Source organism: Furipterus horrens, unplaced genomic scaffold, assembly GCF_987537825.1.
Source record: "Furipterus horrens unplaced genomic scaffold, mFurHor1.1.pri manual_scaffold_2, whole genome shotgun sequence".
Taxonomy (NCBI): Eukaryota; Metazoa; Chordata; class Mammalia; order Chiroptera; family Furipteridae; genus Furipterus; species Furipterus horrens.
In genome coordinates, this window is record NW_028327172.1 from 39,449,067 (window position 1) to 39,474,518 (window position 25,452).

Sequence of the window (25,452 nt, forward strand, 5' to 3'; positions counted from 1 at the left end):
TTCTACAAAAAACTCCACCAGAAAATTGAAGCAAAGGGTATACTTCCCAACTCAATCTGTAAAACCAGCATTACCCTGGCCTGACAAAGACAGTAAAAGAAAACTATGCACCAGTATTCCTGATGATTATAAATTCAAATTTTCTAAACAAAATTTAGCAAATCAAATTCATATTATTTAAAAAATATATATATACCATGGTCAAGCAGGATTTAGCCCAGGAATGTATGCTTGGTTTCACATTTGAAATCAATCAGTATAATTCACCATATTAAGAAATTAAAAAATAAAAACCATATGGTCATCTCAACAAATGCAGAAAGACATTTGACAAAATATAACATTCATTCCCTGTAAAAATTCTCAGGATGCCAGGAATAGAAGGGAACTTCCTCTAACTATAGATAATTTCTATGGGAGAACACTACAGCTAACACCATATTTCATAGTGAAAGACTGAATGTTCTACCCCTAAGGTCAAGAATGAGACATGATGTCTGCTTCACCACTTCTACCCAGTGTTGTACTAACAGTCCTAGCCATGTGGTAAGGCAAGAAAATAATAATAATAGAGACATCCACATTAGAAAGGAAGAGGTAAACTATCTTATTCACAAACAACATGATTATTTATGGAATTACAAAAATTAACGGTTAGAATATTAAAATTTTTTAATCATTACCATTTACAATGGTATCAAAAAACATGAAAGAATTAACAAAATATAGTAAAGTCCTGGACACTGAAAACTACAAAACATTAGTGAGAGAAATTAAAGACTTAATGAATCAGGACATACCTCTTATTCATGTCATGGGTCAGAAGACTTAATATTGTTGAAATGTCACTCTCCCCAAATTGATCTGAAAGTTCAATTAATCACAATCAAATGCCTAGGAGACTATTTTTGTAGAAATTGGCAAGCTAATTCTAAAATTCACATAAAAATTCAAAGGCTCTATCAGTGGAATATCTGAAACAACGGAATATCCAAAAAGAACAAAATTGGAGGGCTGGTGCTATTTGATTTCAAGACTTATTAGAAAGCTATAGTAATCAAGACCGTGTGCTGATAATTGGTGTAAAGTTAGACAAATAGATCAATGAAAAAGAAGAGAGTCCAGAAATAATCCCACCTACATATGATATATGGAAAGTTGATTTTTGATGAAGATACAAAAAGCATTCAGTAGAGAAAGGATAGTCTTTTTAACAAATGATGCCAGACAATTGGATTTCCAGAAACAGAAAATATTAATTCATTTCTAGCACCAATATAAAAATTAATTTAAAAGGGATCATAAACCTAAATGTAAGAGCTAATACTATAAAACTTTTATAAGAAAACATAGGAAGAAATCTTAGGGACCTTAGGTTAGACAAGGATATCTTAAATCTAGCACCAAAAATGTGATCCATAAAAGAATAAATTGATAAATTAGACTTTTTCAAACTTAAAAACTTCTTCAAAAATCAGTGTTGAGCCATGGCTGGTGTGACTCAGTGAATTGAGCACTGACCTGCGAACCAAAGGGTCGCCAGTTCGATTCCCAGTCAGGGCACGTAACTGGGTTGCAGGCCAGGTCCCCAGCTGCGGGAGTGTGAGAGGCAACCACACATTGATGTTTCTCTCCCTCTCTTTCTTCCTCCCTCCCTTTCTCTCTAAAAATAAATAAATAAATAAATAATTTTTAAAAATCATTGTTAAGAGATTGGAAAGAAAAATCACAGTGGAAGAAGATTTTTGCAAATGATATATTTGCTAAAGGACTTGTATCCAGAATATATAAAGAATTCTCGAAACTTAATAATAACGAAACAACCAACCTGTTCTCCTTATGGACAAAACATTTGTACTTCACCAAAGATGTACAGATAAGCACATGAAAAGATACTTAACATCATTTGTCATCACAAAATGCGAATTAAAATCAGAATGCAATACTACTATATACCTATTTTAATGGCTTATATTTTTTAAACTGACTACCTCAAAGGTTGACAAGAATGTGGAGAAACTGGGACTCTAACACTATCCATAGGAATATAAAATTTTACAACCATTTAGGAAAACAGTTTGCCTGTTTCTTAAAAGTTAAACATACCTACCTACCATATGACTCAGCATTTCATTTTGAGGCAGTTATGCCCTACAAAGAGTTGTACATAACTATTCATAGCAGCTAGATATGTAATAACCAAAAATCTAGAAGCAACATAATGTCTGTCCACATGAGAATGAATAAACAAGCAGTGGTATATCAGTACAGTGGAGTACTACATACCTATAAAGAGGAATGAACTACTGGCAACATGGATGTATGTCAAATAATTGTGCTTAGTTAGTGGAAAAAGGCAGACAAAAGGGGTACGTACTTATGGTTCCATTTATATAAAGTAAGTGCAAACTGGTCTGCATTGACAAAAACCAAATCAGTGGTTGCTCGGGGAGGAAGATGCAGGTGGAGGCAGAAAGGGCATGAGGAGACTTGCGAGTTATGGAGAACATGTTCATTATCTTGATTGTGGTGATGGTTTCACAGGTGTATTGATGTGTCAAAACTTAACAAATTGTACACTTTAAATATGTGCAGTTTGTTGTATGTCAATTATACCTCCTCAGAAGGAGGAGGAAGCACTTGGACTATGCCCTTTGGAGACCACTGTGGTATGGTACTGCAGAAGCGTCTAGGTGTCCCATTTACAAGGAGGAAAGACCAATGACTGGACAAACTGAAGCCCTGGGATTTATGACAAAATGAACAAAGTGTAATTTTTCTTTCTTACTGGAAATCTAAGCATCATATTTTATCTTATGAATACAGTTATGTCTTTATTATTGTGGTAGAAAGACATTTCAGAAAATTCCTTGTGTTTCTTAATCTCAGATTCCAAATGTGGTATCTAGGTAGTAATCAATCCAGGATAGGGTCACTCTGATTTTTTTTTTTCTTCTTCATTGAGAAATTCTCACATGCTTGTTGCTTAAACTGTTGCTAAAGAGTATTAAAAAAAAATTTAATTGCTCAGCATATTTTCTTCCTCTTCTAATAGACCTGATAATTAGCCCCAGTTTAGGGGCAGATTATATTTCAGCTCCAAGCATTAGCAGCCGTTGGTGTCATTGTGGCACACACACAGACAGTAGTGTTCCCAAGTTCAGGGTTTGTGACGAGGCCAGTCACTCGGCACAGTGGGCGGTGAGTGCATTTTTCCATTTGTGGAGAGGAGTTTCACTTCAAGTCTTAGCATGTGATCTCCCTGAAATGCCTGTAAGTTCAACATAAGGTCATATTCACTATCATTTTCATTCTACTTTACCTCAGAAATGGGTATTCAAAATTATATTCCTCAGCATATTAAATATCAGATAATCAAGGAAAGATACTGATATGTATGAGGCAAGTGGTTTCTGAGGAGAATAGCCATTGAGAAAAATGTTTTCTTATTCTGGGGCTTTATTTAATAAAAGTATTTAGGAGAGTTTGTAGGGCCTGCTGTGAACTGAATCGGTGAAAATGGCTCTGAACTCTTCTTCCCCTGGGAACATGGGGCTGGCCTGTGACTGCTGAGGTTTATGCCAAGGGCCATTGGGGTAAAGCTGTCCTTGGGGCGCCCTGTCTAAGCACCTTGAGGATTTCTCTTTCCTGAGACTCTCAGGTGGTAGAGAACCAAGTTCCATCCTCCTGGGCCTGTCTCCTTCTGCTGTCCTGCCTCCCACAATCTTAGTCCCCCACCTCTCCATCAGGGGCACACTGGTTGTGTGGAGTGATGCTATTGATTCCAAACCAGGAGCTCAGACTAGAGGAGTGCCAACCCCAGGGCTCTGTCTTCTGGAGCACGTGTGTCAACAGGGACAAGTGTGTGAGAGAGGACTGTGCTAGAGCACATGGCTGACATTCAAGCCAAAGACATAGAGGGCTAAAAAAGCAAGGAAAGAAAGCTGTTTTTTAAATTGTGTTTTCCATTATAGAAATGGGAAGAAAATATTACCGATTATAATAACCACTTACATGAACTGATTTTTATGCCCAGTTATAATGCTGCAGAATAATAACAATCATTAAATATGTATCAGGTTAACTTAGGTTTTATTTATTATAACTATGAATTCTTCAAGTATGCTTATCCTTTATAATTAGTTGCTCATATAACATAATCACAAGAAACCCATGTTGTCTGTTTCTTTCATTTTCACTGATGAGAAAACTCATGCTTAATGCCGGTGCTTACAGTTCTAAAACTCCTGGAACGCGGCACAGCCTCGCTCTTCAGAGCCATGTCACAGCTGTGCTGTGGCAGCTCTCCTGTCCCCTGGAGCCGGTGCAGCAGCAAGGGCAGCGGCTCAGGCCAGGAAAGCAGCTCCCCTGTGTAAGAGGCACAGTCCTCTTAAGTCCCCCTGAATTCCATTTTATTTTGTATTCCTTATGAACTAAAATTTTAGTTCAATTAAAAAGCGAGTAAGAAAGTGTTGGAGAAAGAAAAAACCTTTTGATCATCACAGAAAACTAGATTTCTACCCAAGTGTTAAGTCATTGATATCCAGATTATGACTTTAAATTCGCATTGATCGACTGGGCAGCCAGCATATTACACACGTGCCTGCTGCTTTGGCTGACCAAGTGAGGGTCCACATTGCCAAGTCAAGCATGGAGTGGAAAGCTGGTTTTTAGACAGCTTGCCAGCAGCATTCACTTAAGACAGCTTTTAAGCAACTACAATTATGATTGGGCCTTATCTCAAGCAAACAAAATTCTCTGACTAGTCATGAGAGGTTGTTTGAACAATACAGAGGTGAGATTGCTAGGTGGATTGGAGAGTGTCGCAAGGTCATCAGCCTGCCTTCTGCCAACATCAGATGGCTCCACAGAGTCTGCGTGTAGCTGGCCTGAAGTGTGCTACAGCACATGACTGGTCCAAGCTCTGCCTTGTTCCCTCCCTCTTGCCATCCCCTTATCTTTATAACTATGTCCAGTGATCTCACTGCCTAGTTTACTGATGAAAATTTAAGGTTAAAAGGCACGAGCGCCTCCCCCTTCTCTTGGCACTTGAACATATCTTTCTTCTTTATCTGCTCTTCTGTCCTTCTCATTTCCAAGACTGTTCCCTATTTCTGGGCCCTCAGCCTCATTCATTCCTGTTTTCCCAGGGCCTTATTCTCCTAGTTATCAGCTCTTAGGCTGAAATTGGTTCTCTCTGTACTGGCTCCTTCTACATTGCCTTCAGACAGGCACACATTTCTTTTGTCCAGAAAACTTCTCTTGCAATCTCCCTACACGACCTTCTCCCCTCTTTCCTTTCACTGCCAAACTTATGTAAGCACAGTTTTTGTTGTTATATGACACACTGTCACACCACAAGTGCCTGGAAAGCAAGAAGCATAACTTACGTTAACCTATCTCTGTCTCAAGTGCCTAGCACAGTGTAAGGTAGTGAATAGGCTCAGACCTTGGAGCCTAACAAGCCAGGCTTCAAATTTGGGCTCACTAGTTACTGCTAAATGCTGTTGGGTAAACTACTCAATTTTGCTGATCCTCAGCTTCCTCATCTGTAAAGTGGGGATAAAAATGCCTATCTTCAGAGCATTGAAATAGACATTTTTCCAAAGACACACAAATGGCCACTAGGTACATGTGAAGGTGCTCAATGTCACTAATCATAAGGGAAATTCAAATCAAAACCACATTGATTTATCACCCTATACCTGTTAGGATTGCTATAATCAAAATGACAAGAGGTAGCAATTGTTGGTGAGGATGTAGAAAGGGAACTCTTGTCCACTGTTGGTGGGAATGTAAATTGGTGCGGCCAACTATAGAAAACAGTACAGATGTTCTCAAAAAATTAAAAATAAAACTACTATGTGATTCAAGAATCCCACTTCTGGGTATATATAGTTGAGGGAATGAAATCACTATCTCAAAGAGATGTCCATACTCCCATGCCCACTGCAACGTTTTTCATAATAGCCAAGATGTGAAAACAACCTAAGTAGCTATCTATGGATGAGTGGATTAAAAAATGTCACATATATAAACAATGAAATATTCAACCATGAGAAAATAAGGAAATGTTTCCACTTATAATAACTTGAGGGCATTATGCTGAATAAAATAAATCACAGAAAGGTGAATACTGTATGATTTCACTTGTATGTAAAAAAGCCAAACTCATAGAAACAGGGTAGAATGGCTGTTGCCAGGGTCGGGAGGGCAAGGGGAATGAGGAGATTTTGGTCAAGGGGTAAAACCTTCCAGTTATAACAAGTTCTGGGAATGTGATGCACGGCATGGTGGCTGTCGTTAACAATGCTGTATTATATACTTGAAAGTTGCTAAGAGGGTAGACTTAAATATTCCCAGCCCCTCAAAAATAATTTATTATTATGTGAGGTGATGAAGGAGCTGACTAGAACCCAACTGTGGTGATCATTTCACAATAGATAATGTATATTATCATGTTCTACACCTTAAACTTACGTAATGTTCTACGTCAGTTGTATCTTTATAGAGTTAGAAAAAAATAATTCCTGTCTTGCAATGTTGTTATGGAGATTAAATGAGATAATATTTATAAAAACATCTAGCGTGGTATCTGGCACATACACGGTTCAGAAAGGCGGGTCTCCTCCAGCCTCGGTCCTATAGGGACTCAGGCCACATGGCCTCCTGCATGCGTCAGGGCAGCAGTCAGTGGCACTGCACTGCTTTGGTTTGATTCTCACTCTTTTCTCTGCCTGTGTGTTTCAGGTTCACATCCAGTATCCAGCTGAGTTTGAATTCAATCTCTATTACTTAAAGTTCTTGGCTTTCCACTATGTATCTAATCGCTTTAAAACATTTCTCCTGGATTCGGACTATGAAAGATTAGAGCACGGTAGGTGTTTGCATGCTCTTGTTTTATCTTTTTTGTTAGTTTCGTATGTTTTCGATTAAAAAGTCTAATAACATCACTCCCCTCAAGTGTAGCAAGGCCATTTTAGGCCTGAACTACGAAATCGGAGTGAGCATGAGCCCATGCCTAGATCAGAGATGATGTACTGTGTTAGCAAGTCGCTGTCGCCATAGTAGCTTTGAAAAGTTAGATCTGCTTACTATGCTGATATCTCAAAGTGTTATCACCATATGAGGAGAAACTTTGACTCAGTTTTTCCACCCCTGGCACACTCTGGTAGGAAGGGTACCCGCCTCTGGAGGCAGCTTGAATAGCAGTGAAGGCCTGGCTGTGGGGCAAACAGACTGGCTTAAATTCCAGCGCCAGCTGAGTACTTGGGACAAGCAAAGTGCCAGTCTGAGTTTCTTCAGTTTCCTCATCAGAATGGCCCTTCGAGCCCTGATGATCGCAACAGGAAATATTTGTAAATTTCTTAGCACAATTGCTAGCACTCAATAAATTTTAGGCATACCATCATTATGATTTTTAACAGCATGCTGAAAATCAGTCAGCTCCCGTGAAAACATTCTCTAGGGGGATTCTTACTTTTGTTGTAGGAAAAGGGGAGGGAGGGTACACATGACTAAGACAGACAAATTTTTAAAAATCAGCTATTTTTAGAATATTGTATGTACCTATATAGTCATAACAAGGACTCTTAGTGGCTGAAATTATTTACTGATGTTCTCAATTTAAGATATGAAATCAGGAAGTACTGCTTTTCAGTCCATGCTATTAAAATTGTCTAGTAAGGGAGACAGCACTGATCAGACCACTTCCCATCTAGCTTATCTCCTAAGCCTTTGCTGACTCATAGAATTGTCATCTGCACATCACAGTCGGAACCCTCAATTTCTTACACACCCTTGTGTTGGAATATTAGGCATTAGAATCGCTTGGAGAACTTTTAAAACAACTAATATCTGTGGCCCATCCTCAGAGATTCTGATTAACTGGTCTGAAGTGAGACCTAGGCATTGGGATTTTTTTTAACTCTTGACATTTTTAACATGTGGCCAAGACTGAGACCTGCTGCGCTGGGCTCTGCAGTTTAAAAGGTAGAGAAGAAAATGTTCATTAGCATTGTGGGGTCCCCGTATTATAGGATTTTGTGCATTCTTGGACATTCTTTTCTGATAAAACTGGTAAAATACTGATGTGTTTTTGACTGAGTCATTTCATTAGATTAAAGACAGCATTGCTAACGGGCACCCTTCTTGGCCTTTTAAAGAAATGCCTCCTGCTTGCCCCTAATACCTCTTCCTCTAAAGCAGGCTCATGCAACAGATTCACTGTTGGAAAGGTACAAAGATAATGTCAGAAAATCCTCGAAGGGCCCCTCTCCTAAATTCAGCGTTTGTTTTTTAAGTCACCCTACGGGACAGACCACGCCCTTCTGTCACTGAAAGTCTCCATGATTTGTGGTATATATAAACTACTAAGCAGGAAGGCACGTTAAATGGCTTCATAATAAACAGCCAACAACTTTAAAAAGAAGCATGAAATTATGTTTTTAACTGAGTTTCATCAAATCAATTCTAAGTCCTTCCATTTTTCTCTTGAAAAATGTGTAGAATTATCTCCTGGCCTGGACCTCAGGGAGTCTGGATACAGATGTAGGTTGGAAGAGAATCATGATGTCCTGCTGAATGCTTGGAAACCTTATCAGATGTTTTCCTTCCATTTGGATTTGTTTCCATATAACTGAAGTTCATTCCTATCTTTAGCTTTGCAGTTATTATCTAAGCCTTCTGCACATACATTGCTGTTTCTAGAGCCATAAAAAATATTCCACTTTCCATCTGCTACAGGCATCATACTTTTAGGCAAACTGTTGATTTATTTGACGTTTGTTGAATTTTTTGGATTTACAGGAACATTATTTGATGATAAAGGAGATAAGCATGCCAAAAAAGGAATTTGTATTTGGGAGTGTATTGATAGAATGCACAAGCGGAGTCCCATTTTCTTTAACTATTTATATTCACCAGTGGAAATTGAGGTAAAAAAGCATTTATGTTTCATTTTCTGAATATTTTGTGTTGAAGTGTTCTTTATTTTGAGTGCATGCAGACTGTTTAGGCTTTTATCATGTGATTAGGTTTCATACTTTTCATATTCAAAAGTTTGATAGACTCTGGGTTTGGATTATGATGGAATGGAGACTGCTCACCAAATTCTTTTTTCTTTTTAAATAATTTGTTTATTTTAATTTTAGAGAGAGGGAAAAGGAGAGAGGGAGAGAAACATCACTGTGTGTTTGCCTCTCACTCGCACCCCCAACTGGGGACCTGACGTGCAACCTAGTCATGTGCCCTGACTGGGACTCGAACCAGCGACACTTGGTTCTCAGGCCGACGCTCAATCCACTGAGCCACACCAGCCAGGCCTTTTTTTTTTTTTTAAATCAAAAATTTTTTAATGTTATTTATTTATTTTTAGAGAGAGGATATGGGAGAGAGAGGAGAGAAACATCAATGTGTGGTTGCCTCTTGCGTGCCCCCAACTGGGGACGTGGCCTGCAACCCAGACATGTGGCCTGACTGGGAATGAAACTGGAGACCCTTTCATTTGCAGGCCAGCACTCAGTCCACTGAGTTGTACCAGTCAGGACCACCAAATTCTTGACCACAGAAATTAGGATCTGGCCCCCAAAACCTGGAAGGGATAACTTCAAGAATATCAAAGCACGTCAACTTTCCCCAGGAAGGAAGAACAAACAAAACTTGAAACCTCAACAGTTCATCCAAACTGACAAATCTAAAATACTTTAAAAAGAAGCCCCTAGGTTATTTGCACCAGAGCCATGGACGAACCCCTGTGGGAAGCAGAAACATTTGGAGCCCAGTTAAGAAGGGTAACGTGCTCTGCCCTGCACATCTGTGTGAAGCAGGCTCTGAGATGGGACCAATTAGTTTGACGAGCAGAAACAACTCACTGAGGGGCAAGAAGGCCCCCCTGCCTTCTTACATTAGGGCCCCGTTCTGACCATTCTCCAGTTGCCCCTTCCTCAGGCGGTGAGGAGTACAAGAAACCAAGGTACAGGTTTAGATACCCCTCCTTCATCTAAACCACACTCCGGTACCTCAAAAGTCCTTAACTGAATTCAAGCTTCTCACCAACCCACTCCTCTGTCTCCCAAGCCCCCGTGTATGTACCCCTAGGCCCAAAAGGCAGCTGAGAAGTAGCTTTTCAGCAGAAAATGGACAGAGTTTAGCTGTGTGGTCTGGGGTATACACATACATTCATAAAAGACATTCAGAATATGGGACAGAGCCAGGTGGGGGAGCAGGGGATCAGGCCAAGGACTGGGCACTGGGACCAGCTCCTTAGTGCCACACACTTTCTGGTATAGAATTCTCAGGAGCCCATTAAGAAGTTATATTTGTCGACTTCCGGCCAAGATGGAGGCCTAAACTGACACACTCCGTCTACCTCCACAACTAAGAAGGAATACATCTACCGCAAAACCAGAAATAACCAGAAGTTCCAGGAAATAAAGCCACATGGAAGTCCAATGTATGAAGTTATAAAGAAGTGGTGCTCATCTGGACAGGTAGAAGGGGCAGAGCCAGGGCAGAGAGGTCAAGCTGTGCTGGTGGCAGTAGCTGCAGTGCCAGGATGGCAGTAAGCACAGACACCCGTATTTAAAAAGAGGCAAGAAACACCTGGGGAGCACCCCCGGCTGCAGACCAGACCTGTCAGCTCACGATTCCAACGCCAGGGAAGGCAGACCCCCTTGCCTTGGACTATGAAGGCTGGAGAGGGTGGTGATGGAGGAAGAAACTCCTGGTCTCTCAGCGGAGAGCAAACAGCTAGAATCCATTTTGGACCTCCATCCCCACACAAAACAACACAGCGTGGTGAGAAGAGTTGCCCGGTAGTGACAAGTGCACAGGGCCCCGTCCCTTATAGCATAGGAGGTGTGACATCCCCACCCAGGAAGCAAAGATAAACACAAAACTGCCAGGATGGCACAGATCATGATAGAGATCCCGGTGACGCAGCTGACCAGACAGCAAATTTCTATTCTAACGAAGTAGCAGATAGGAAATCTTTCTGAGGCACAGTTCAGAGCTTTGGTTATAAGAATGCTTATAGACCTGACAGCAGATCTTAAACAAGATGGGGAAGGAATGAAGGCTAGTCCTGCTGAAATGAATGAAAACACATACAAAACAAGTGGTGAGGGAAAGAAAACCAAGGATGAAGTCAACAAATCAGAACATAGGGAAGGAACAAACAGCCAACCAGTGCAGAAAGAGGAAACGAAAAGTGAGGAAAATGAGGAGAGGCTCAGAAACCTATGGGAAGCTATAAGTGGGCCAACATCTGAATCATAGGGTTGCCAGAAGGTGAAGAAGAACTAGAAATTGAAAAATTACATAAAAAAGTAATGAAGCAGAACTTCCCTAACTTGGGGAAGGAAATAGACTTACAGGTCCCGGAAGCACAGAGAATTCCAGAAAAACTGGACCCAGGAAGAACCACACCAAGACACATTATAATTAAAATGTCAAAAATTAAGGATAAAGAGAGAGTCTTAAAAGCAACAAGAGAGAAGAAGAGAATTACATACAAAGAGGTCCCAATAAGACTATCAGCTGATTTCTCAAAAGAAACTCTACAGGCAAGAAGGGACTGGCAAGAAATATTCAAAGGAATGAAAAGCAAAAACCTACAACCACAATTACTCTGTCCAGCGAAGCTGTCATTCAGAATAGAAGGGCAGAGAAAGTGCTTCCAGGACAAAGTCAAACTGAAGGAGTTCATCAGATCCAAACCACTGTTATATGAGATGTTTAAGGGACTTGTTTAGGAGAAAGAGGATCAAAACTATGAACATTAAAATGAAAACTGTATCACAACAACCAATAACAGAAGCTAGGGAACTGAAACAAAGGCAAACTAAGTAGGCAATGAGAGTGGGAAAAGAATTATAGGTATGGGGAACATATTGTGGGAAGGTCAGCGGGGAGGGAGAAGGGAGGAAAGGGCGGGAGATGGTACAGGAATTAAGCATAGGAGGGAGTGGAGCAGACAGGAAGAGGTTGAGAAGAACTATATGCAAAACCAATGGACATGGACTAAGGTGGGGGGACAACTGGAGGGAGGGGGTCACTGGGTGGAGGGGAGCAGAGGGAAAAGAAGTTGGGACAACTGTAACAGCATAATCAATAAAGCATATTAAAAAAAAGAAATATTTGTCAAGGTAGGAGGCTAGAACATGTTTTATTTAATTGTTTATTCTGACACATACATTTTAATGGTCAGACATGTGATATGAACCTCCATTCATACTCTTGCCCTGGGCCCTGCAAATTTTAGGGGCTGGCCTGCAAGGAAATTTGGATCAAGATGCAACTGTATTTCAGCATTTTCTTTAAACAGGCCCTGAAGCCCAATGTAAATGTCTCCAGCCTCAAGAAGTGGGATTACTACATAGAGGAGACCCTCTCCTCAGGGCCTTCGTATGACTGGGTGATGCTGACCCCCAAGCAGCTGCCCTCAGAGGACACGGAGCCGGTGGGAGGGACAGGATCGCGGAGCGGGAGGAGAGCGGTGTGGCCGTGCTACGACGATGTCCACTGCGCCCAGCCCAACGCCCTGACCGGCCTCTGCAGCGTGAGTGAGCCGCGTGGGCCCTTGCCTGGGGCGCCGTGGGCCGTGGGCCGCAGGGGCCAGGCTGTGCTGAGGGGCTGGCTCTCATGCTGTGGGCACGGCTCTCCTCAGCCTGCCGAGGGGACCCTGCAGGAGAGGGAGGGAGCTGACTCTGCGCCCCAGCACCGTGGGGACGAGGCCCCGCTACTGCAAACGTCTTCGTGAAAATGAGTTTTCCAGGGTGACGAGGAAGCAGTCACGCAAATGGAGCAACTTGCAGCTTCCAGCTGTTCTAGCTGCCCAAGCAGCCTGGTCAGGCCTGGGCTGTGGCTTTTGTGGGCACTGTGCTTCGTCTGGTCAGAAGTGTGGGTGACTGGCAGCCTGGTGGGAGTGCTGCCAACTGTCTTCTCCAAGGGATGTTCTGGAGTGAAACCATCCTGGCAGTAGCCACCCTGGTGAGAGCAGCAGCCCAGAGTCCGAGCCCTTAAAGGGCCCAGCAGTTCCTGAAGAGCCTCCGGGCTTTCTGACCAGGAGCCAGGCGCTCCAGAGGAAGCTCTGTCACAGAGGCTGTCCTGCTTCCCTGGCCCAGGAAAACACCATGTGTCCGGGCTTTCAGGATTCGTCCTTTCCCCATCTGGTTTGACTCATCAGAGTTGAGGGGTTCCTCTCTCAGGGACAGACTTCTCATCTACCTCAGCTATTAGGGTTTGGCCACCAGCCCAGTGCCTGACCTGGCTGTGGCCATCAGATTTCCGATGGGCTGGCCAAGGGTGTTTGGGATACATATTTCTTGTCTGTGTTGAAGCCATTCTGTGTAAAAAGTCCTGGTTACAGACCCTAATAAGTCATCCTTGCCTCAGAGCGCCCCTGCTGCTCCTGGCTTGGGAAGCAGCCCCGCGTTTACCACTGTCTTTAGCGCCCTGTGGTCGCACTGTTCCTCCGGGCCCAGGACCAAGGAGATGTGGCTTTGGGGCACATCCTGACTTCTATGAAATACTTATCTGCCAGAAAACCCTTTTTAATTACTTTGCAGGAAATTGAAAGATTGGAGCATAAATTGAACCAAACCCCAGAGAAGTGGCAGCAGCTGTGGGAAAGGGTCACCGCGGACATTACAGAACAGCCCCGAGCAGACCGTGTGAGTTGGCAAAGCCCTTCGAGGAGCTACTTCTGAGCTTTTGGAGGGTGCTAGGTCAGGTGGGACCCACTGGCACAGGTAACCCAGGTGGGCTTATGGCCAAAAGGAAGGGTGGAAAGGGAGGGGTCACGCCCTGGGGTTCCAGGGCAGAAAGTGCCGCGTGACTGAATACTTCCTGACTGTCTCACTTGACCACAGTGACATAACACGTACGGGTCAGGGCCCCATGTCCAAGGGAAATTACTGGGTTCTTTTCTATCTCAGAGCCTCTGTGGGTTCAGCTGATCTTCCACCACATGAGGGAGGAGGGGAATGCCAACACCATATTTGCTCCAGAGAAATAATCTGAGAAAAAAAAGTATTTAAAAATGACAAAATATCCTGTTTTCTGTTGATCACAACCTCTTTTCTGCTTCTGACTTAAACTTTTATCAAGCTCGTAGTATGTACAAGGGACTGCACACACCTGAGCCTCCTCCCACGGTGAGGGCGTGGTACCCCGCCTCCCACAGAGGGAACAGCACAGAGGCCACACAGCTAGTACACGAAGCAGCCACCAGTCAGGCCCCATGCACCTGGCTCCCAGTGCAACACAAGGGAAGTTAGGACAGTGTTCTGAAGAGCACTTTGGGGAAGAAGTGACGTCAGCAGGATCAGAAGTCACAGAGGGGTCAAGGAGAATAGAGTGCAGAAGAAAGCCTCAGAGGGATTTTGAAGGGGTCCTCCGGGCGCTGTCTCCTGCCTTCGCAGGCATTTCAGGGTCTGTTAGCATATAAGCCATAGGTGGGGGATATCTTCTTTTCTCAGAAAAAAAAAATAGTTGTTTTTTTTTTCTGATTATACAAGTGAGATATATTTATTCTTTTAAATAAGACAATACACAGAAAGTTACAAAATAGAGAAGATAAAAGTCACCCACAATTTATAACCTAGAAATAAACCCCCATGCTGTCATCTTATTTTATTCTAAACACACACATAAAAGGGATTTACTGTATGTACTATTATGCAGCCTGCTTTCTTCTTTACTTAATATGTGGCATACGTGTCCTTCCATTTGTCACTGTATGTAAATCAGCAGCATCATTTTTAATGGCTATGTGTAATTCCATGGTATGGAAATATGTTGTTTTTTAACCAGTCCCCTAATGATAGGCACTTTGGTTGTTTCCAGTTTTTTACTGTTATAAACAACTCCAGGATAAACGTCTTTATATATATATTTTGCTTATTGTTTCAGGTTTTTTTCCTTGAGATAAATTTTTAGAAATTTAGAAATTGCTGGATGAGTTGCTTAGTCTTATAAAGCTCTTCTAGCTCCTGTTCTTTCTTTTTCAGCCCCAGAGACACCCTTCGGGTTCCCCAGGAATCATGTCTACCAATGTGCCGTCCTATCAGAAGAGGTCTCTGCTGCACCTCGCCGACAGCAGCGTGGGGGAGGAGCACAGTGCCAGCATCGCCCCATCCAATGGCGTGGACCGAAGAACGGCCACGCTGTACAGCCAGTACACGTCCAGGAATGACGAGAACAGGTGGGTGTGCTGAGCCCTGCTGGGTGGGCTGAAAATACTCCCCCACCCACCCACTGCCCTACCCCATTTGTAGACTAGGCCAGTGCAGTACAGCCCTCTGTAGACAGAGAATGGATTTGCTTTGAGTCTTTCTTTGTTTCTGTTTTAAACGCATTAAATGGTTCTTTGAAGAGGAAATATCAAAATTACAACTAGAGTATTGCCAAGAGGTTGTAGTTCTTTGTGGTTGAGTCCTGATTGCGATTATCTCACATCTGCCAGATCTTTTGAGGGATTACATGTTAGTCAGCACGTTTTCAGTGGCACACATCAGAAACCTTGTTCACGCTAGCTCACGCAAAAAGGAATTTGCTCGCGTAAACTGGGAAGGCCAAGATTGTGCCAGTTTCTTACAGTCTCCAGGCTACTGTCCATTGGCAGCTCTGCTTTCTCCCGTGGGTCGTGACAGTCCCGGCATGGCCCCAGCGGTGGCCACTAGGAGCGCCAAACCTCGCAGGTTTGGTATTCAGTAATTCCAGCAGAAAGCAGCCATCTTTCCCCAGAGGTCTAGTAGAAAAATTCTTGGGAGAACTCTGATTGGGTTTTGGGGGGTGTTGGATCATTTGAGGGAAATAGAGATTTAACAAACAAAAGCAGCAGACATCCCTTTACAAAATTTTTTTTAATGAAAAATCAAAATTAACTGCCCTGTTGTCATTTCTTCTAGGTCTTTTGAAGGAACACTTTACAAAAGAGGGGCATTGCTGAAAGGTTGGAAGCCCCGCTGGTTTGTTTTGGATGTAACCAAACATCAGGTAATGCGTCAGAGCTACGAAAGTCACTCTAGGCTAAGCTCACGGCCCAGCTGCTGTGTGGCTGTCAGTGGATAGTCATAACGGACCTCTCCTGTGCTGTCTGGGGCTCCTCCAAGGGCCCCGCATGTCCCTGAGTGAGGCCAGCAGCCTTCCAAGGCCAGTCCCAAAGGAGCTGTGCCTGGTGTACGCAGGCCAGACAGTGGCAGCGGAGCCCGGAGCATGAAGAGTGGTAGAACTCTGCTTTTTACAGCTCAGACAGCTCCTGCTGCCTGCTTTAAACGTAGGCCAGGAGAGAGCCTGAGGTTCTCAGCGTGGTGCATGCTACATGCACGTACGTTCAGAGGCCTGTGCACACTCCCCACAATGCAGATTACTCTTGGCCTCGCAGCACAGAGCATCTGTTCAAAACTGAGGGCATTGCACAGACATTATTGTACTCCTTCCCTGTGCCCATCACTGTACAGGTTACTGAGGAAGGCATTATTACTCCTCAAAGATGGCAGCCACAGGGGAGGGGCCCTAAAACAGGCCCAAGTGGATGAGCCCACCCACACCTGGAATTCACAGAGGGCAAGTACTAGACTGGACCTCACGCACCAGGTGAGGAGGTCCTTTGCCCATTGTTAGGTTCTTAGCTGTTTCCATAAAAGCCCACACATCGTTAGCATCGTAAACTTGGCTCCAGGACCTCAGCAGACAGGGCACCCTCACAAACCTCAGCCCCGCTGCACCTCACTGGTGCGAGGCGCACAGCCAGCCGCACTCCCACTGCAGGCTCCCTCTGCGTGGGAGCTGACGAGTCCGCCTGGAGGCACGGAGTGCACATTTTAGGTCTCGGTGCCCCCATCTGAGATGCAGCCTCTTTAGAGCAGTATGAGCCGTTACCTCTCCACAGTGCTCTGGTTGGACCTGCACCTAGAAAACTCCTTCCAGGTGAACGTTTTGTGTGTAAACTACCCTTCCTTCTGTTCAAGGGTTCCACAGAGGTTCCACAGAGTCTTTGTGGAAGAATGTAGAGAATTTATTTTCAAGTACGCAATGCAAGCCCTTTTTAGGGGGCTGTTCTTTAAAATAACAGTGTCTTTGAAGTCGTGGGGTCTGTACTGTGTAGAAAACTTCCATTAACCCTCTAAATATACCATTGGAAAATGTCACAATTTTTCTGTAATTTCCAATTACATCAAATCATATTTGCATTCTTGCCAATCATTTAGGTTTCTTTAACATGAAAAGTGTACAGTTTTTCCATTTAGCCCTGCTTACAGCATGCCAGAAGGGAGAGACAGAGAAGTCTGAGGTCAGAGCCTCAGTGACAGAGGCACCAGGCGTGCTCCTGCTGTGTAAGTTAGAGAGAAATCGGACTGTGGGCCAATCAGGCTTTCCCACCAGCCATCTCTTTCATTTTAAAACCTAGTTTTCTTATTCCAAAAGAAATACATGTTTGTTATACCAAGAGTCAGTCCTCTGTGCCCCTCAGTCCCAGAGATACCTGCTATTAATAATTTGGTATTTATTTCTCTAAACAATTTTCAAAGATATGTATAGATGAATACATATGTATGTGTATATAGTCTGAGTTGCTAGGAAGGTTAACTGAGTTATATACAAAATAATCAGAACAGGTCTGGTACATAGTAACCACTCAATCAAATATTATGGTACTTAACCAGTTTTTCAAAAATTATTTTTATCTACATGCTAATTGGCAACTTACTTTTTTATATAATTTATTTGAATATATTTCCTACCTGTTCATACAGGTCTTCCATATCATTTTTAAAAAGCTATATAGTTTTCCATATTATTGCTGTACTACCATGTAATTAACCGACACCTCATTGAAAGACAGATACATCTTTTCTGTTTTTAGCTGATTAAAAACAGTGCTGAAGGAAACCTCTTTATCCATGTGTCTTTGCACTCTTTTGGGAGTGTTTCAGTAGGATAATTTCTAGAGGTGGGGAGAGTATATCAATAAGCATAAACATGTTAAATTTTAGCTGATGTTGCCAAGTTGTCCTCCAAAAATCTTGAATAAATTATATTCCCACTAAGAGTATATAGTGCTTTACATTTGACCTGGATATTATCAGCTACTTTTATTTATTTTTTTATCAGCCATTTTTTATATTTTTTAATATAAGTGAAATCTCATTGACTTTCTTTACCGTTCTTTGATCAGTGAGGTTGCTCATCTTTTCATATGTTTATAGGTCATTTGTGTTTATCCTGTGACTTGCTCGTTGAGATCCTTTAGCAATTTTTTACTAGGACTTTTATCTTTTTCTTATTAATTTCTAGAAATTCTGTGTGTATTCTAAGCATTAATCCCTTTTTATATGTTACAGACAGTTCTTAAAATTGTTGGTTGACATTTAATTTTATTTTTTAATATGTAATTTACTTATTCAAATTTCAAAAAAAAATATGTCTTTTTCCATCTTTCCCCTCGCCACCTAGTATTTTTTCCCTAGAGGCAGCCAGTTTTCTTCATTTTTCTGATCTTCCTGGCATAGTTTAGACCGATACAGAGGAGAGTGTTCAGACCCAGATTGACAAGCCATGCCGTTTCTCTTCCTGTGTCTCTTACATCCCGTCTGTATCCTTGTGGTTCCAGCTGCGATACTATGACTCGGGTGAAGACACAAGCTGTAAAGGCCACATTGATCTGGCAGAAGTAGAAATGGTTGTCCCCGCTGGCCCCAGTATGGGAGCCCCAAAGCACACAAGTGACAAAGCTTTCTTTGATGTAAGTTCCTCTTACTTGTCTTTTTCTGGCTCTTATTTACACATAATATTATTATCCATCTTCCTCTGAGAATTATGGAGCCTCAGAGCAGTTGGTGATGACTGTAGATGGTCACAGACCCCCTGGCTATGGGAATTGCTACAGAACTTGAACTCAGCACTCTGACCCCCTCCTAACCTCTCCCAGCTATCTATTTGTCTCAGAAGGCTGCACATTGCTTTGTCCAAAAGGACTTCTTCAGAAGGTGTTCAATCACATATGAAAGCAAATGAACTTGTTATATATTGTTACTTATTTCACTCACCACCTACTGTCAAGAACAGATGATGCTTCCTTCATTTCCAGTGGCCTTCATGCTTGACTTGACCATCCACAAAAAACTGTCCTTAGGCACACATGATGACCGTCTACCCTAACATCTTCAGCAGCTAATAGGTGGGCCTTGGGGCATCTTATGGGCCACATGATAAGGGACTTATCTAGTCCACAGAGCCAAGCAGGGCTTCATAAATGGCAAAGGTTATACTCCAGGGCCCTGCTCAGGCCATGAGGCTGCATCCCTAACTCTGGGTTTCCAGTGTGGCCCCAGCTGGAGACTGGAGAAGAGGATGGAAAAGGGACACAAAAGCCAACTTCATCAATGTTTGAATGAGTCTCAGGCTACCCCAAGAAGCACAGGGACCATACTGGGCATTTCACTGCATTGCTACAGGGCATGGGAAAGGCCAGAGGCTCCAGCCATCCCTGACCCTCCCCCTTAGTCAAGGAAAGCACCCGGGAAGATGCAAAGTAAGGCTGTCCTAGTGTGTCTCCTTTCTCTGCCAGTATCTCCTGGCAGACATTAACCTGCCATGGGGATGTTAACCATGCCCTGTAACTGCGGGGACTATAGAAGCAAAGTGAATATAAAGGCGATGACAGTGTGGTGGTGGAGGAGAGAGAAAACTCAGAGGCTGGGGCAGTATGGAAATGTCAGGTTACGGGGGTGGACTTGCCCAAAGCCTAGAGCAGCCCCGCCCTTCACCTCTGGCCCTCTTCATTTGGTTTTGTAGCTCAAGACCAGCAAACGTGTGTATAACTTCTGTGCCCAGGATGGACAGAGTGCCCAACAGTGGATGGACCGGATCCAGAGCTGTATCTCTGACGCCTGATGCTCACAGTCAACTCAAGCAGAAGAGAGCAAAGACTCAGGCTGCCAAATAGGGGGAAGTGCACGAGTCCTTGCGGAGCTGACAGCGTCCTGTTCGGTTCCGATGAGTCAGCCTCAGGCCCGAGGTTCTTCTGGCCACTCTGACCCAGTCCCCTTTCAGCAGTGGCCGTGCCTACTTAGCCAGAGTGGATGTGTCACACAGGTCTGGTCACGAGCACCAGGCACTTCCTGTGTCTCACACTGGGTTGTTCTAACAGGGTCTCAGTGGTTAGGGGTCAGCAGCGCTTCCTGAGCCAGCTGTCCTCCTTCCGGTAGGCAGAAGGGCTGCCACCTCCCTGGGTCCATCTTCATGAAAGCTAGATCCTCTTTGGTCATAATGTCCTTGGAGAGCTTTCTGACAAGTAAAAATCAAAACTCTCCAAGATTGTTATATTCTGCACAGAACAGGTTTCCCAGCAGAGGCTCCTACACTTAATGCCTGACCTTGGAGATGCTCAGCTATCTGGTGCTGCCAAAAGGTTCTTTCATAATCTCTGCCCAGCTGTTGGGGTTCACAACAAGAACATCGGTGCTTAGAGGTGGGCAGAGTGGGGGCACACGGGACTAACTGATGGAGAGATTGTCCAGGGGATGATGCAACAACGACCAAGCCAATGCAGGAAACGACTGCTTCCAAACCGCTGGGTCCTCTAGGCCAGGGTGCCCCGAGGGTCCAGGACCTTGTGTTCCTACATAGTCCTCTGCTCCCTGACAGCTTCTTACACGAAGTAACTTGCAGAAAACTGACGGCACTAACCCGCAAAACAAACACTTGCACTGACGTAATGAAGTGAAGACGTTGGAAAGACAGAGCCAGCTGTTTACGACCACACCACACCTGTGACGAGGGCTTCCAAGCAGCCTGTCAGCACATGAGCGACAAGAACTGTTACTTTTGATACCCTGTGTTTGTTCAGCTTCCGATCTGAGGAATGCCGCTCGTTCACGGGGCACAGGTGCGTCCCTGCCTCGGCCAGGGCGGCCACCCAGAGTCGGGTAGCTAGATCTTTACATTTGTTTTCAAATGTTAATATGTTAAATACCAAACTAATATTTCAAGAATATGTATATATGATTTCTATATCCTGTTCTTCAGATAGTCTGCTTATAATTTAATATAAGATTTACTAAACTGATTCAGTTATAAGATTTCAATAATAAAATGGTTCCCTTTTAAAATAAAAAAACACTTTGTAGGTTAAAAATAAATCAGATTTTCAATTTATCTAAACACTAGGAAATAGAACTGTGATATATAAGAAACTGAGGGAATAATAAGAATGAAGGATTTTTCTACCATTTTCATTTTATAAATTGCCACCTGTGAAAATGTTTTTTGCACATTATTTGTATTTTTTCTTTGTATATGAAATAATTTTTGTACTATGTAAAATATGGAGCCCATTGTACCTTCGGCTATTTGAGACTGTACACAGTGCTTCTTTTGTAACTGGATTCTTTTAACTTTCATAAAGGCGTTACATGCCTTACATTCACTAACCACTTCGAATTAAATTTATTTCTTAAAAAAAAGCATCCCCATTTACAGTGAAATAAAGTTCATTCTGCAGTGCAGAGCATCCAGAGATAGTACTCAGGATTCCTACATGAGACTCAAGATTCAAGGGAAAAACAACACAACCCACTCAGACCTTTGGTCTATTAGCATCATCACTGCCCTTTGCTCGGGAAGGAGCCAGAGACACTGGACATGCCGGCGGAGCGCCTAGGTTCTAGACACACTGCTGCAGAGGTTAGCTGAGAGGCCCGAGGCCACCCCTCCCGCCCGGTATGAAATTGGCTAAGTCCTTTGCTGTTTGGGGGTCGCAGTTCCACCACATGTGGCTTGTGGTAATGTGTAAGAATGGTAGGCAGGAGCAATTGAACTCTAGTTTCACAGCAGAATTTTCTGCTTCAGGAACCTGTTGAACAGCACAAGTGAAGGATCAGTGATTTCAGCTCTGGATGATGCTTCCTCTGGTTAAGCCCTTGGGGTTTCCTTTTGGCCACATCCTGACAGGCAGCCAATAAAATGCTGTTTCTCGTGGTGGGGGGGTAGGGCTGAACGTCTGTGTCTTGATATCCAGGAGCCCTCTCTCCAAGCCAGGCAGAAGGGGTCCCCAACCGCCACAGAGGCTCAAGGTCTGACAATGACATCCTCTCCTTCAGCCTTTGGGTTCCCTCAGTCTCCAGGGCTCCTGTGGCCCAGGCTCAGGCCCCCGGCCCTTCATTCATGGCTGGCCCGGGGACCTGCCATCTGCCCTGCTGCATCCCTGACCTCAATCAGGAGACCTGTTCACAGTGTCTTAGCTGTGAGCGGGGAAGAGCACTGGGCTCCAGGGAAGAAAGTCCAGGGCCTGGCACCTGGCTAGACCCCTAACAGGGCCCCCTCCTCACCTACAGCTCCTGGGACAGAGCTTGTCTTCCTTCAGGCTCCAGAGGTGGAGACCCAAGCAGCACCTTGGTGTGAGTCCCACTCCCCCACCCTCTAGCCCTAATGCTTTGCCCTCCTCTCCCAAAGCCCCCCACCCGTCTCCATTCCAGAGCTGTACTTTTAACTGTTCATAATGGCCTGGCAGGTTTGCTTCTCAGTGGAAATTGACATTTTAAATATTTTGTCAGAAGTTCTTGTAAGAGTTGTGAAGTAACCCCATTATCCCATAAAGAATTTCTGAAAGATCTCAAACTGATAACTAGAAAATACCCTCAGCAATGGCCAAGGTGACTATGAATTGGACAAAGAAAGAAGGAGTATTAATGAAGAGATGGGGCTTAGAGGAGCATTGAGAGTCGTATAGTTCCAGCCACTCAGCTGTCCTTTCTGAAAGCAAAAAGAAATAGATGGAGTTCATTTTAGTAACATTTTATTTTTAATATGTTTTATTTAACCTAATGTATCAAAGTTATTTAAACATGTAATCATCACCAAAAACTTGTTCATGGAATATCTTCTATCTTTGTTCACACTGAGCCCTCGAAATCCAGGGTTTGTCTTACACTAACAGCACATCTCAGTGTGGACTCGTGTGTCATTTGCATCCTGACAGTTCTCACACCGAGTGTACATACCTTTTCCATACCAGGTCTCTCTCCAGCACCAGCTGACATCCAACAAGTCCATTCAGTTTTGACACTCACTTCCCAGAGCTAGTGCAGACCCCACAGCGGAGGGCTCAGTCACACAAGACTGCCCCCACGTTAGATTCCAGTTGCAAGTCCCAGGGGCCACCTGTACCCCTGGCTAACTGGCTCTAAATCTGGTGGTTCCCATAACCCCTCCTCAGGTTTACTAAATCTCTAGAAGAACTCACAGAACTCAGGAAAACTTACGTTTACCGGTTTATTATAAAGGATACAACTTGACAGCAGTCAAGTGGAAGAAAGGCACAGGGCAAGGTGCAGGAGAGTGAGTGGCTGGCGCAGAGCCTCACGCCTTCTCTGGGGCTTGCTGTCCTCCCAGCACCCCACTGTGCTCACCGGCCTCCCTCCTCTCCCCAGAAGCTGGAAGTCCCCACCATCTAGTCACAGGTTTGGTCTTTCTGGGGACCAGCCCCCAGCCTGAAGGTACCTAGGCCCCCACCCCCCACCCTGTCACCATTTACATAAACAGGTGAATAACAAAAGACTCCATCAGGAAATTCTAAGTGTTTTATGAACTCAAAGCCAGGCACCCATGACAAAGACCAATTTTTTTATTATTATTACACCCCATTTCCAGTGCTACCAGGCTAAGCAATGCAGATTTAGAGCAAGTAACCTGCTAGAGCAGAACCTGCAGTGGGAGAAACCTGGGTGCTGGCTCTATTCTAATTCACTGTGACCTTGAACCAGTCCCTTTGGGTGATCTGTAATTGTGTGATTCCAACTGTTTACCTTTGCAAAACTCAGGTTCCAAACTGAAATTTAAAGGCTTTGCTGGAAAAGACCAAGTCCTCTAAATCAGTGTTTTCTCCGGTTATAATGCATGTATGAAGCTTCTGATTTGGGTAGGTCGGGGTGGGGTAGACATTCAGTATTTCAGACAAGCTCCCAGATGATGCGGAGGCTCCTGGTCCAAGGACCACACTTGAAGTAACAGAGAAGTGTTAGCCAGGAAGGGGTGAGGGGGCAGGTGGGAACTAGCCCTTGTGAATGCGATCCTTGTGAAAAGAGAAAGGCGGGAAGGAAGTGGGGCCAGGGAGACAGCCTGTGGTGCAGTTCTAAGGAAGTTCAGCCAGGTGGGGCAGAGGCCCCACACTGTCAGGAATCATCACAGGCTCCCGCCTCTCCCCGGAACGGGCCTGCCTAGCGGCCCAGCCGCACAGCCGTCAGCGGGCAGCAGCCCGTGGGAAGCGGTGTCCATGCAGCTACGGGACAGATCCGAGAGCACTGCGGCCCTGGGGCCCACAGTCACACCCCCTGCAGCCAGAGACCGGAGAGAAATCTTTGCATGATTGTCACCTCCCACCCCTGGTGCCACACAGATCTGCTTGTCCACCAGGTTCAGAGAACAGCTTCCCCCATTTCCCTTGGGCCTATTCCTAAGGGAAACTGAGGGAAAGAGGGAGGTCACAGGCATTGCTACAGCCACCAGTGCATCTCCCCCTCCTCCCTCCATCCCAAATTCTGTCACCCCCAGCAACCTGGGCAGATGCTGGCGCTGCCTGGTCATGTGCCCCAGCCTTCATTCCAGAGGGGAAAGGGGGCCCAAATGCTTGGTAATCAAAACCCTCTGAGGTCAGGATTGCTGCACGTGTCCTTTCACAATGACAGTGGTGACTGCCCAGGCATGCCCAGCGGATCACCTGGGCACACACATTCCTGCCTGCCCCTGGTATGTAAAAGCATCCTCATGCTGATTGGAGTCAGATAACCCCTGCTGGTCCCTGGACACAGAGATCCAAGGTGCACTGATGGCAGCCATAAACTAGTTCAATGGGACCCTTGCCATGTCCCGGTCAGATGCTATGCTGTGTGGGATTCCTTGCTTTTGAGTCAGGTGAAGTCCTTGGATGTGGTGCTGACTCTGTGGTCTGGAAAGGCAAACTCGTACCCAGAATTGGTCTCTGCCCCTACCAAGAACAGTTGGCCCTTCCAGGATGGAGGGGGCTGATGGAGTTGCTGTGCCCCCAAGAGGTGAGTTAGTGGCCTCAAGGAATAGTGCCACGTCAGGGGCTCAGCCTTGGCCTCTGTGGCCAGCAGGGTGGTTGGACTTTTGGAGGCAGCAGGACCTAGGGTGGCCTTGGTGTGTGGGAGTCTGAGCTGCTGGGCCCCGTTAGCCCTTGTGTGGCTTCTGCCTCTGTCACTCTGGCCACTCCACTCACATGCCCAGTGCACTGGTTCCAGTGTAGCAAGGACCGCCTGGTGTAGCTGTGCAAGTCGCCTTTCTGTTTGCTTATTCACCGCCTCTTCTGTGCTGGGTGCTTTCTGATGGGCATTAATATGTGTCCTAAAATCTTCACACTTCATGTTTTCTCCCATATGTTGATCTGCCCCACGTCTTCCAGTCTTTTCCTTCCAGGCCCCTGACCAAATA

At 44.4% G+C, this 25,452-nt stretch overlaps 1 protein-coding gene across 2 annotated transcripts in view; it reads left to right on the forward strand.

The window, feature by feature from the left end:
* Window positions 1–21,646, forward strand: part of SBF2 (SET binding factor 2) — a 412,105-nt gene extending 390,459 nt beyond the window's left edge. The window contains exons 34-41 of one of the 2 annotated variants that reach the window (XM_090264085.1): window positions 6,751–6,877; window positions 8,809–8,936; window positions 12,326–12,559; window positions 13,569–13,673; window positions 15,012–15,205; window positions 15,912–15,999; window positions 18,617–18,748; window positions 19,801–21,646. In XM_090264085.1, coding sequence (XP_090120211.1) covers window positions 6,751–6,877; window positions 8,809–8,936; window positions 12,326–12,559; window positions 13,569–13,673; window positions 15,012–15,205; window positions 15,912–15,999; window positions 18,617–18,748; window positions 19,801–19,899 — 1,107 coding nt within the window. In that variant the 3' untranslated portion in view covers window positions 19,900–21,646. The remainder of the gene's footprint in view (window positions 1–6,750; window positions 6,878–8,808; window positions 8,937–12,325; window positions 12,560–13,568; window positions 13,674–15,011; window positions 15,206–15,911; window positions 16,000–18,616; window positions 18,749–19,800) is intronic. The other variant, XM_090264092.1, reaches the window with a different exon arrangement.
* Window positions 21,647–25,452: the final 3,806 nt, after the last annotated feature.